Source organism: Solenopsis invicta, chromosome 1 (assembly GCF_016802725.1).
Source record: "Solenopsis invicta isolate M01_SB chromosome 1, UNIL_Sinv_3.0, whole genome shotgun sequence".
In the NCBI taxonomy this organism is placed as follows: Eukaryota; Metazoa; Arthropoda; class Insecta; order Hymenoptera; family Formicidae; genus Solenopsis; species Solenopsis invicta.
In genome coordinates, this window is record NC_052664.1 from 26,955,100 (window position 1) to 26,968,821 (window position 13,722).

Below are 13,722 nucleotides of genomic sequence, written 5' to 3' on the forward strand. Positions count from 1 at the left end.
AACTAAAGAGACCATTTTTTAAAATGATAAATTCTTTCTTTTGCAATGTAAATTATACTTCAAGAAGAGATAAATTATTCACTTTCTCTACTTGTGAACACAGAATTCAGCCCCCAGGATAACGCCTAATGGTTCCCCGCCGAGATTCAGCGCGAGATACAAGGGAGCAGAATTGTTCGTAAGAAAACCGTCCATTGGTCAAGCTGTGGTGCCATCGATCACGACATCGTCGACAACGGCCTCGACACCGATAGAGGTAAGACTTTTGAGGATTTTAGAGAGAATTTTATAAAGCGACCGTCATCGAGGAGAGAACCTTTACTTAATTTAATTAATTCAGGTTGTACAATCATCTTTCGATTGCTGTGTACTCAATCGAATAGAAAGCGACGATTCATAAACTTGCCAGTTTTAATTTTACGTGTTAATAGCAACGATTCGGCTCAACACGAATTCATTCTCATTTCGTGATACATCATCCTTCGTCATTTTACAATATATGTTTATCATAAATATCCTGCGCGTTTTCATGTATTTGTAGAAAACAAAAGAAAGCTTTTTAATCTTATTTAAACGTTAGAATATTATTTTAAAAAAGCGGTAACAACGGTTGCGTATTTACGGTAGTTGTAACATATGAACTTTATATATACAACTGAATATTATATCTGATTTAGTATTGTCGCCTCAGGACAAAGTGCCCGTATTTTATATGCCTTTTATGTACATGCGTATATGTATATAAATACTATGGCTACACGACTCCATTGTATGTAAAGTATACTTTTCACATAGTCTAAAAATAAGTTGTAGTATTAAAGTAATCTTGATGGAAAGATCCAGGTAAGACGGTATGCAAGCCGAACGTACATTAATGGTTCCCTTCAGGAGAAGTTACGTGAGGTAATTTTCTGTGCTTAAAAGGTGTTCCCTACGAAGGTACCAGAGGCTTCCGAAGCAGTTGCGCCGCCATCGTGGACCGGCTCTATCGTCTCCACCCCATCGAGCGATCTCGTACTTAATCATATCAATGCAAACAGCCTGCGTTAATCTGATCACCCTGTGATCGCAATAAGAAACCGATTTTAATTCGTCAAACACGCCTTCCTCAATTTTACTGTTCTTTTTTAGCGCATAGCCGAAGTATAATGACTGTCGTACGAGTTACAGATGCATTTTTTCAAACTGTATTAACAATAGCTTCGTTTGATATAGTCTATAAGTCTATATTCATCTGTGAATATCAACACACTAAAAAGAGCACTCTTGCTTCGAAAGAGCACGTCAGCACAAGCATAATCATTGCACAAACGATCTACTGGGATTAAGGTCGATAAAGATCATTAAATATCACGCTCTAACACTTAGGAGAAGGATGTTTCGTCTCGAAAAAAAATTCGCAAGATGACTTATTAACTTCGAGGAAGGTTAATGCACGGTCATCGATCATGTCACGTTATATCATAGCATTCACGTATCATACACTTATATGTGCAATTATTGTATCATACAACTTTATATTTTTTTATAATAAATGTATTGATTTTTTAGCATTGCACGCGATTAGCAATTGTTTGCCCTTATTTAGCCATGCTAGAATTAAAGTAATTAGAGTTAAAATTAGAGTTAAAATCTGCAAATATTATATATACCTGTTATGACAAACGTATTTTTTTTATAAAGAAAAAAATAAAACAATATTAATTTATAGTTTAATCCTTAATTTATAATGTATATTTAACAAAATTATAAGTGAATTAGAAAAGCAATAGTGAAACGTTTTAAACAAATACACATGATATTTCTCTATAGCGCTACTTAGCATACATCAATTGATGTAAAAAGCAGATTAGTTTAACTGTGTACACATTGCGAAAAGCAAAATGATTTACTAACTCCAGCAGTAACTGCAAGAACCGCAAAAAGCATTTATGATCAGAAAAAAATCATGCTCTAGATGCAGTTTTTAATCATTAAATCGTTCATACAAATATAATTATATATAATATATAATAGAAGTGCAATATGTTTCATTATTCTTAATAAAGCCTTTAATAAAACATCAGGAACATATACTATTTCAAAAGTGCATGCACCTCTGTGGTTCTTGAGTTGTTTTCGATTGCTTCAATTTCCGCTAGTGTAAATTTTTTTTGTATTTTACTAGAGCACAAAAATTGTCAACGTGTTTACAATAAATCCACAGATATTTGTTCCACTATCTGTCTCAACATTTATCATCCATCTGTCATATCGCATCTCTATCCATTATTTGATATTTTATCTTGACGATCTTTATCTTTAAAAAACATCGAATACAGATGCAATCTATCTTGATTCTATAAAGACATCTTGCATGCCCGATCTCATTAAGAAAATATCGCTCTTGGGCAGTGAGAAGTGAAAGTACACATTCACGCATAATAGATATATATATATGCATATATATAGTTAGCATTCTACATCCTCAGTCTCTTTTTGTAGCACATGATTAAATAAGGAATTGAAGGATACAAAATATAAATGGAGGAAGAATATGTCGCCATCACGCATTCTTCGCAATCAATAAGTCTCACTTTCTTATTCCTTGATCTTATTTATTGATCCATTTCGTAATTATTATATCTATAATTCTTATATCTTTTTTATATAATGCAATATAATTTCTTTTCATATGACGCGTATGTTAAAATATTCAGGCTATTATATCAGAATTAGATCAATCTCGCGTGATAATTTTACGCGACGCGAGTAGCTCTCGTACTTCGCACGTGCCGCAAATGTTTGCCGTTTTTTGAGGCTTTTATCGAGCAATCGTGCGAGAAATTGTTAATGCAATACTTCCGTAATAATGTAATAGCGAAAGTACGTCGGTGGTGGCCTCTGTAGACGCAAGGTAAGAACCGGCAATGTCCCCAAGACGAGTAAAAGCTATTGGAGACGAGAGGGGAACTAATCTCTCTGCCGTTTCTATCTTTCATCTCGAGATCAAGTTTCAAGTCATGGCTGTTACATCAAGACTTTACGTTCGGCGACAATTTTCCTTCCTCTTACACTAGTTCGTACATGTACCTAGAGATGGTGTATACTCACATGCTCTCTCGTACAACGTCTACTTGTACAATTGTATGTTAGGACAAAAAAATTTTTAATTCAAGACATCTATAAACAGCATCAAGCAAAATCTTAGTGCTGAAATAATGTTTCTTGTGTGATTGTTAAATATATTTTTTAATTTTTTGAACTGTGCGTCGTTACTTTCAGTTTCAAAACACAGCTCTTAAACTGAATCAGAAAAGAAATATCACCGAATTAATTGATAATCAATTTCGGTGATATTATTTTTCTATTACAGTTTAGAGAATTAAAAAATGTATTTAATAAAATCATACAAGAAACATTATTTCAGCATTAAGATTTTGTTATGACCGTCTGTAGGTCCACCTTGATTTGAATTGTTCATGTAAGAACGCTGTCATCCCAATTACAGTTCATAAAATTTTTTTATCAAATAACACGCTAATCGCTAATAAGAGATATTGTACATTACACCTAATTGTGTTATATTTATTTGAGTGCACATCTGTAAATAGAACAATTAAAACGTATTAACTCTTAAACGCGCAAGCTGCTGCTGTTGTTCGTGATTAGCATTTTTTTTTTTAAACCTGAACTAAAACTCACGCCAAAGCTCGACGCGCTTAAGGGTTGAAACGCCATCCTCGATATGTAGATTACGCGTGTACAAAAAGACCTCCCGTTAACCGATCTCCGAACCAGACTTACTTTGTCACCGTAATTGCACCAAAGTGTGTACAGCACTCGCACGCACCGAATTTCTGATTGCAGAATTCTGGTTTGGCACCGCCCGTTGACATCAACAGCCCCGGCGAGCCCAGATTCGTCACTTTTTATCAGGCGTTAGAGTCGGCTAGCATAAGAAACGAGAATCTGGGTGTGGATGATGTGTCCCAGCGGCAAACACTAACTGGCGTGGTAACGAAGGTAGACCCTAACGCTACTGTACCTAACGGCGCCGGTAACGACATTGCTAACAACAATGACACCATCGCATCAATCACCGCGACTACTACATTCTCCCCAGATACCACTACCGTAGACACTACTACCGCCATTCAGTCGGCAGACAATTCGCTCGCTTCGAGATTAGGTGCGGAGAATAATACTGACGGTAGTCCAGAAACCGACACAACTACGATACAAACCCCCGTAAATCCGGGCACGAACGAAGGAGAAACGACTCGTGTTCCCATCTCGGAATCGCCCGGAACTACTGTCCCCGTTAACACGATAATACCACTGTCCGATACGAATGTCCCGGGTACTACGGAACCGTTTACCACTACTGAAATTGCCACGTCGACGAGCGTGGCCGATGTAACTTTGACGGCACTATCCTCCACGGAACCGGTAGACACGAGCACGAATGTAGCGTCACTACCCATTACCGAAAGGCTAAATATGAATGTACCTATGCTCGCTTCTCAAAATCTGCAAACGGCAAATGATACAACATTACCATCTTCAATCACCGTAACGCCGGAAGCGACGACTATGCCCACAATGAACGACAAGTCCGAGAGCATCGAGAATACCGTGCAACCTGAAAAAACAACAATGATAACGACTGACGCAGTCGAGGATATAGAAACGAATACCGTACAACAATCCGACGCAACGGTTCCGTCTCAAACGACGGAAATCACGAGCACCATCGAGCCAACTACGACAGAAGAAATTTCGAACGACATAATCGAGGTCCGTGGGACGGTGACACCCGTCTTCACATCTACGTACCGCACGCGGCTAATTAATTATGCGCAAAACATTCTATCGAGTTTATCAGAAGAGGGTTTCTCCACGGTTAGAACGCCGGTCCAAAGGCCAACCGCCACGACAACCGTCTTTCCCGAGCTGTCTAACGCTATACCGGATTCGTCGCCAACGAATACGGAGAGTCCAACGCAACCGGAAGAAACGACTACCGTGTGGGAAGCTGGATTGGGAAACGTCGAATCGACGGTGCCACCAGATGTAGAATTGATACCGATAAACGGACCAGAAGTGACTACTCGTAACACAACAGGTTTGGACGCTGCTCCTCAGTCTAACGGCCAAGAGACAAACGCACGGAATACATTGGACTCAAGTACAACGAGACAGACATTATTGAACGTCGTAGATAATGAGCTCAACGTAACATCAGATCCTGAACCGACGACGACGATGACGACTCAGAGTACTCGAGCTCTACCGACAGACGAAGAAGTTACCATCACCACCACGCCAACACCGATCTCGCGACTCGTCGATTCCGTTATGGAGAATGATTCTCGGTCGTCTAACGATACATTACTCACTGAGTTAATGACTATCGCTAAGACTCTCTTCACGGAAGTGATGAACGACACGCGGCCTGATGGCACGGTAGGAAACGATAATAAAAATCGATCCGTGTCGATCTCGACTGGCACGTTGGAAGCTACCACTACACCTTCCGAATTTTCGAAACCTTTGGAAAACGTTACCGAATTTATAGATGTCACAACATCCGTTGTTGATTTATCCGAGAACGAAAGAGAGGACAATTCTACCCGCGGCCCCATTGTAGACTCGAAAATTTCGTTAATGGAATCAAATACGCGACCTGCCGACATTGATGTAGGTGATGTTACCACAATGTCCCTTTCGCAAATAAAAACTGAAACACCAAACACCATTATGGTTACGGCCAGCATGAGTTCTAACAAAGAACTAACTACTAATACGCCTGATTCACAATTATCTAATCCCATTGAATCATCCAATAATAATACCGAACAACAAACTTCACCGACCGTTTCGAATACTGAGGTCCAGCTGTCGAATCGATTATCGGAATTCGCAATGAACCTCACTACCAATAATCCCTTAACGAGCTCTGTTACTGCGAATACACAGGGAATGTCACCCGATGTAAACGAGTACACGACGTCGGACATAGAAACAATAACGGAATTAACCACTAGCGTAGCTATGACGGAAATAAACGTTGTACAGACGAACGTCGTAGATATCACTAATCCAATACCCACCACCACCACCTGTGATTGCACAGTAGTGCCTGCGTCTGACCTGCAGCTTACAAATAACCAATCCCTCGTAGCAAATGCATCAGCTGTCGCTACAACACTTCCAACTGTATCCGATACGAGCGATACTCAGTCATTTGATACAGAACCTCCCATCACAGAATCAGTTCATAACTTAATAAACTCCACCGACATCACAACTAATCGACTCAACGACATAACAACAAACGCCCCTCTAACCGATCTCGTAAGCGAGATGCCAAATCTTATTGCCCGTTTACAGGATACAATGGCAACAACAACCGCCCAAGGGACGGCTGGTTCAAGAATCATCCAACCCGAACAAACGACCGAAACCATCATCACTACCACCATCACCATTCCTACCATCACAGCATCTTCAACCGCACCAACAACCAATTCCAATACATCCCCCGCACCCTCTACTGACGCGACAACTATCCCGTCCTCATCAGTCGAACCGACGGTAGCGACCATGACAACCATGACGACGACGATATCGACAACGACCTTCCCAACGACGTCCAAAGAGTCCGAGCTCGCCACTACTGTCGGACCGATGTCCGAAATGACTGCTACGACTATCGACATAAACGAGAACCTCGTCTCTACCGAGACAACGACCGACACCTCGACTACGCGAGGCACAACGGTCGCCTCTACTGAAGTGGATGATTTGAACGCGACATCGAACAATGGGGAAGCGGTGACGACAACAACAACAACAACAACCAGTGCCACCCCGTCTACAAACATGTCGACTACCATACCCACAACAACTACGTCAACTACTGCACGGATCACTGTGCTAAATCGAGTATTACCATCTCCAGCGTTCACGCCTTTCGATGTTTCGAACACGGGGACACCTTATTTGGGACGTTTCGGTGGTAACCAGATAATGCCAGACCAGAAACTCAACCCCACCAAGGCACCCATCCGTGATTACTTGATTTATGGTATATATCCCAACAAAACCATCGTGAGGAAACGTCCAGAGGACAATCTAATTGATGGCAGGAACGTCAACAGCCCGTATGTGATATTTGGCATCTATCCGGACGGCAGACTAGTCCGGAAGTTTCCCAACGGGACGATAATACCAGATTCACCCAGGAATCCGGTCGAGGTTGTGTTCACACTTAGAACTTCCACTACTACTAACCGACCAGCACCCAGGCCATATTACTATAACCAGGCTAACCAAGCGGGCATTTATAACAACCAGTATCAAGCCCCGGTGTACTATAATAACGGTAGACCCCTGGACGAGCTGACGGGAGGTGCCCAGAGCCCCGGACCCCTTGATTTTGGACTTATTGGTAATGCGATCGGCGTTACTCCTGGAGGCCCCAATTTCGCGGGACCACTTGGTCCCCCTGCTAGCGTCTCGAACGCAAACAAAATGGTATCTCTATCTCACCTCTTCATCAAAATCATATTTTATACACGCAACGAGTTTGATCAAGAATTGAATCGCGGTTAAGAAACAAAACATTTCCTGGCTCTTTAGATATTTAGAAATCGTTGCTACGCGAAAGTAACTTAGAGAATGATTTAATGTTAATAGAAGTCAGAATTTTTATTCGACTAACTTTTCATTTTATTTATAGTTCCTATTACTTAAAATAAAATTATATATTGTTAGTTGTTAAAAAAGCTGTCATTCTAATATACGCCATATTATAAAATGTAAATGTCTATTTAGGTTGCAGTCAAAATTAAGATCACGTTTAAATCTAATATCAATCCAGTAACAAATAATCTTGCTTAGTGCAAAATGCGGATATACATGCTGTAATGGTCAGCATTTCTAATTCTTTTTGTTCATATTGAGCATAAAATATAGTAAAGTTTCATAACACACTCTCTTTCTGTCTCTCGCTGGATAATTATGTAATGTTGATAGATTAACAATTCAGTTTCTTGGTATAACTTTGTAACTTGTCTTTATAGCTTCCTTTCTGGCAAACTTTCTTCTCATAATATACGTATATAATATTCATGCTTTACATTTTTGGCGTAATTTTAATGAAATACAATTTAATACTTTTTTTCAGGTCAAAAATATCGAATACTGCAATGGCTGTACACAAGTATCATTGTAAATTTGTAAATAGTTGTGACAGATTTACAGCACTTTTGTTTGCCCATTTGCACTTTTGATTTTTTTTATGCACTGTATCTTTTGCTAGATAGCATCTGATTTGATGCAATCTCTCACTCGTATTTAATATATTTCATTGTATAATACATGAAAAATATTTTATAAAAATTTATTCTTACAGATTTTTGTGTGTAATGCGCACGACACGTATTATATCTAGGTTTAAAAGAAGTTTATGCTTTTGAAAATTTCTTTTAAGCTAAGCTGTGTTCAAATATTTTTATATTTTTCATTAAAATGAAAACTGAGTAGATGAATACAAATCTTTTTACTATTATACGGGATTTATGGCGTGTTTTTAGTTCATTCACATTTTGAGATAAAGTTATTTAAATTATATTGTTCTTAAAAATTAAAATATATTTTAAATCTTTGTTATATCATTATAAATTTATATAAACATATTTAAAAACAAAATTTTACAATTTTAAAAAGTAAAAAAATTCAAGGTAAAACAAAAATCTACTAAAAAGTATTAAAGGGCATGAAAACTTAATATTTTTATTGATAACAGTCGGAATGATAAGATTGCCAATCTTATTTTCTTCGCAATATTTGAAAAATATTGCAAGTTTATGAACTCTATTTCTATTCATATTAAATTATTTTTTAGCAAAGTTATTAAATGCAGCACGTAAATATTTCAGAGCGATATTTTATTAAATACCCAAATGGGTACGTTGCCGAATGCACCGTTCGGTAATCTGCAAACACCAAGTAACGGTCAAGTAGGACCAATCGGCCCTTCTATCATACAGGACTACGAACGAAACGAAGGTTCTCGTACAAGAGTGACGTCTGACCAACGCAGCTCTGTATATATTGGACAGGTAGTAAAAACCATATTATATGATTAAATGTGTTTACTAAAACAATAAAAATAAAAAAACACTTGAAAGCAATAATGAATATTTCAGGATAAATTTATTAATTATCAGATTGACGGTGCACCTGTTGTTAATCCAAAAGTCGTTGATGTAAGAATAAATTCAGTGGCTGTAAGTAATTGAATAATTCTTAATGATGAATTTCATCTTACTAATAAATGTTCTTGTTTCTGTTTACTAACAATTTAAAAATTAAAAATCCCCCCGTGCTTTCCTTATTTTTTGTAACAAAAAACTTTTATTTTACACGATAAATATAATCTATTGCTAAAGATATCATGAGACATAGCGTATATTTTAATGACTTATTCAACTAACCAATATTGCAAAAAATATATGAACTATAGATCTATTGCAGATAGTTGATACGTATAAAAATATAAAGAAATATATAAAATAGATTTATCGATTTATTATTCAAATTTTGTTATTAGACCTCTATGAACGAAGGTACGGCGTCGTCCACGGCGTCGAATCCGTCCTTTGCAAATTTGCTGAACAATCAATCGGGTGGTGGTGTAATAACAGCACCTCCCGGTTTTCCTTGGAGAGACCCCCTTGATCAAATATTCGGTATCACCACCAATTCACCTATACAAACAGCATCTGTGGCATCAAATCAACTAGTGCGTACTATATAAATAGAAAATGATATTTATCAAAGTGAAGATAAATGCTGTTAAGATATGATTAAATGTGCAATAGAAGCTGTTATTAAGCAATAAGTTTTTTAAAATCATTTCTTTAAAAAACTTAGGGTAATACAATAAATGACATAGCTAAACATTTGCTACATTTCTTTGTCTGTTCCTCTATTTTATACTTCTTTTATTCATGAATTCTTTTTATTGTTTTTTATAGGACGACTCGACCGGAAGTAACATCCCAATTATGTCGCGTCCCGTAAATTCCTTGGTGGAAATTTTCACGCCAGTCGTAAATAGTGCAACCCCAACATCTACTACAACTACAGCTACTACCACACCTACTACTACTGCTAGTACCACCACTCCTACTACTACTACTACTGCTAGTACCACTACCCCTACTACTACTACTACTACTGCTAGTACCACCACTCCTACTACTACTGCTAGTACCACCACCCCTACTACTACTGCTAGTACTACCACTCCTATTACTACTAGTAGTACCACTACTCCTGCTACTACTAGTACTACTACTAGCACTACTACTACACCGGCACCAACAACTACATCATCGACTACTACTGCTGCTACTACCACTACTACAACCACCACGACGACAACTACCACAACAACCACTACTACTTCGACAACAACCCCCGCAACGACACGTCAAACAACAATAACAGGTACTACACTAAAAAAAAGAACATTCTTGTTTTAAGAATATTTTTACTTTTGAAATGTCAAATATTAAAATGTAACACACATAATTTTCTTGCATGAACAAATTTTATATAGTTTTATCAAGAAAAATATGTGATCATAAACAATAATAATTTTCATAAATTGAAAGGAAAAAGGTATCAAATAGAAAATAATATAAATTGAACAAGAAAGCCTTTACGGTTTTGCTGAAATTTAAGATTATCAAATTCTTCAAAAAAAAGATTAAGCTATAAATAAGTTTATCATTGTTTTATACATAAGTAAGAATATAAATTCTTAATTACTTATATGAATCACAATGATTGTGAAATTATATTAATTTTAATTTGATACTAATGTTTGATGTTTTTCTCTGTACATTTACTATCATCCTCTGTTATTTCCTTCATAAATATTTACACCGTGTGCAGCAACAAGTCCAAGAACAGTCCCATCATCTACCGCATCGACAATATCTGCAAACAACGTATTAAGTAGATTACAAGCTTCGAATACGATGGAGAATCCTTTTGGTACTACGTTTGGAGATTTGGCTTTCCTAAATTCATTGGTAAATTTTGTTTATGAATAATTTTTTAATGTCATTTTTTTCTTTAAATATAGAGAAATATTAAAGAATATTTAATTGTACGTACAATATAATGAGCTACATAAGTTAATATAACAAAAAATTTTATGTTGTGTAGTTACAGAATAACGATGTAAAGACGACCACCACAACAAAAACGCTAAGTGAAGTGGAGCAATTATTAGCAAACAGGGTAAATAAATAAACAGTATATATTTTGAAAGAGTATCAATAGAAAATAATTAATATATTTTTTTAAAGAATATTTATTATCAGTTTAAATTAATGTATAAAATTAACAAAATAATTAATTAGTAAAATAATTAAATGTCACATACAACTTCAGTTAATATCTTTTTATTTTTTGTAGATTTTGTCGCTTGCACTGGCTAATCCTGGACCGACACGGTCGCCAAAAGCAATTCAAACCGCGAGTGCGAATGTGAACGCAATCAAAAATCATCCGTCATCCGGGCCGATAATAATTGACTTGTTACCACTCACGTCACCATCAAGCATTATCAGCAGCACATCACCTACGAAAAGATACTCTGAAACAATTGCTAGCACCACGCCGGTAACTAGGGCACCAGTCGTTATCACAGCCAAGCCTAAAACTACTGCAAAACCAAAACCCAAAGCCACTACTCCTCGACCGATCATAGGATTTGGCCAAGGTTTATGGCGAACGTTGCTCAATAACTTTTTCGAAGCGACCACTGCGGCAAGCGCTACGAAAACCCCAAAAACTCCGAGACAGAAACCAGCGGTTAAGACAACGACTCAAAAGAATCATATAATATCCACTATCAAATCGCCAACAACGCCGAGAAACATAGATATTTCGGATATCCACGTGGCCTCGAGCACATCGCTTGCGGACGCTATCATTTCCGCATCAACGCCAAGTACGATTTCAACCACACTTTTAAATAATCCGAATCCTAGAGTGAGAGACGTCTCTACGTCCACGTACTCGCCTGAGGACGACGCGAAATTCTTGGCTGCGCTTCTACAAGCCGTACAAACGGGTAAGTTATTTTTACTTTTTATTTTTTGTTTACTCGTGAGACTAATAAAATATAAATTTTACAGCTAGATCTATTTAATTGAAAATTGGAACAATGCAAAATAATATTTCATTAATTTAACTAAATTGCCTAGAAGTATCTTTTCTTACATTTTTGAAGTTGTTAAAATAAATTGTAAATATCTTTATTGACTGTAAAAATAAGGCGAGATTTCAATATAAGATGATAATTAATTCTATAATTTTTACATTTATTAAATTCGATCTTGAAAATGGATTGATCGTAATTCTAAAATTGTATTCAATTTTATTCAATAAAGATTAAGGCTAGGAACTATTTTAAAAATCCCGGTTTCTGTATTTTTCTAAATCTTTGATTTTGACTTTTAGAGTTTTATTACTAATTTCTATTAATCTGCAATAAATGTTTTATATTAGAAACGAAACCAAGTACTACGACGAATACAGCACGATTAAGTGATGATGATGAAGCCTTCTTGAGAGCGATTTTAAGTAATCAGGCTACCATATCTACTACCACACCATCATCTGCTGAAGTGAATCCTGCTGCTTTGTTAGCTTTACTCTTAAAGCAGCAAGGTATAGAACCTACGACACCAGCTACGAATCTTAGGGAACAATTACAATTATCCGTGAGTACATTATTCCTTCCGTAATAAAAAAAAATTCTCTAAAATTTACGTTTATTTATTAAAAATATCGATATTCTTCAATCAGAGTAATTTTCTTTTCAAGTGTTTTTAACTTTTCAGAAAAATAAAATTGAATAAAATGGGTTTTTTTTATTTTTTTCCCAAAAAATACTGTAATAATAAGTCTTACGATGAATTACTTCTTAAAGCTCTTAAATGTGAAGGAAATTTTAAAATCATTGATTTAGAGAACAAAAGTGGCATTATTTTAAAAGAAAAAAACCTGGAAAAATTTTACAAGGAAAAAATACCCGAAAAAAACGTTTTTTCTTGAAAATTTTTCCGAGTTAAAAACACTTTTGCAATATATTTTTTAAAATGTGACTTATTACTAAATGTTGGTATTTTCTAAAATGTGATTTATTAATAAATGTATTCTTTTGATCAGAGTCTAGGTTTGGTTACTCCAGAAACAACCTCGACAACCACTAATAGACCAGTTAGCACGGCGCGGCAAGTAGTAAGGCCGAGACCAACTGCGAGACCACCGCCACTAGAGACTACGACATGGTCTCCAAGTTCCACATACCCGCCTCCTCTTTTTGGAGGAAGTGGGTCTTCGGCGAATAGCGGGCTGGCTACCGCTACTAGAGCCATAGGCAGATTCCTTGGCGCTGCCATTTCGGTAAGCATCCTTTTTTCGTGAAAACTCACATTTTTTTAATAAGAAAATTAATAAGAAAATTTTATGAAAATTTGTACTTTCTTCTGTATTTAAAATTTGTACTTTCTTCTGTATTTAAAATTTGTACTTTCTTCTGTATTTAAAATTTGTACTTTCTTCTGATGAATAAAAATTAAACTTCGTTAGGAGTTTGCGTACATTCAAAGTTATCTTACAAAGAAAAATATTTTTATAAATGTGTTT

At 36.5% G+C, this 13,722-nt stretch overlaps 1 protein-coding gene across 7 annotated transcripts in view; it reads left to right on the plus strand.

The window, feature by feature from the left end:
- Window positions 1-13,722, plus strand: part of LOC105202110 (mucin-17) — a 58,894-nt gene that overhangs the window by 41,686 nt on the left and 3,486 nt on the right. For 3 of the 7 annotated variants that reach the window (XM_039452670.1, XM_039452665.1, XM_039452678.1), the window contains 12 exons: window positions 104-256; window positions 3,850-5,682; window positions 6,376-7,521; window positions 8,928-9,110; window positions 9,198-9,278; window positions 9,602-9,793; window positions 10,029-10,503; window positions 10,954-11,093; window positions 11,230-11,304; window positions 11,482-12,142; window positions 12,580-12,794; window positions 13,243-13,479. In XM_039452670.1, the coding sequence (XP_039308604.1) occupies window positions 104-256; window positions 3,850-5,682; window positions 6,376-7,521; window positions 8,928-9,110; window positions 9,198-9,278; window positions 9,602-9,793; window positions 10,029-10,503; window positions 10,954-11,093; window positions 11,230-11,304; window positions 11,482-12,142; window positions 12,580-12,794; window positions 13,243-13,479 (5,391 nt within the window). The remainder of the gene's footprint in view (window positions 1-103; window positions 257-3,849; window positions 5,683-6,375; window positions 7,522-8,927; window positions 9,111-9,197; window positions 9,279-9,601; window positions 9,794-10,028; window positions 10,504-10,953; window positions 11,094-11,229; window positions 11,305-11,481; window positions 12,143-12,579; window positions 12,795-13,242; window positions 13,480-13,722) is intronic. The other 4 variants (XM_039452683.1, XM_026132376.2, XM_039452676.1 and 1 more) reach the window with 3 other exon arrangements.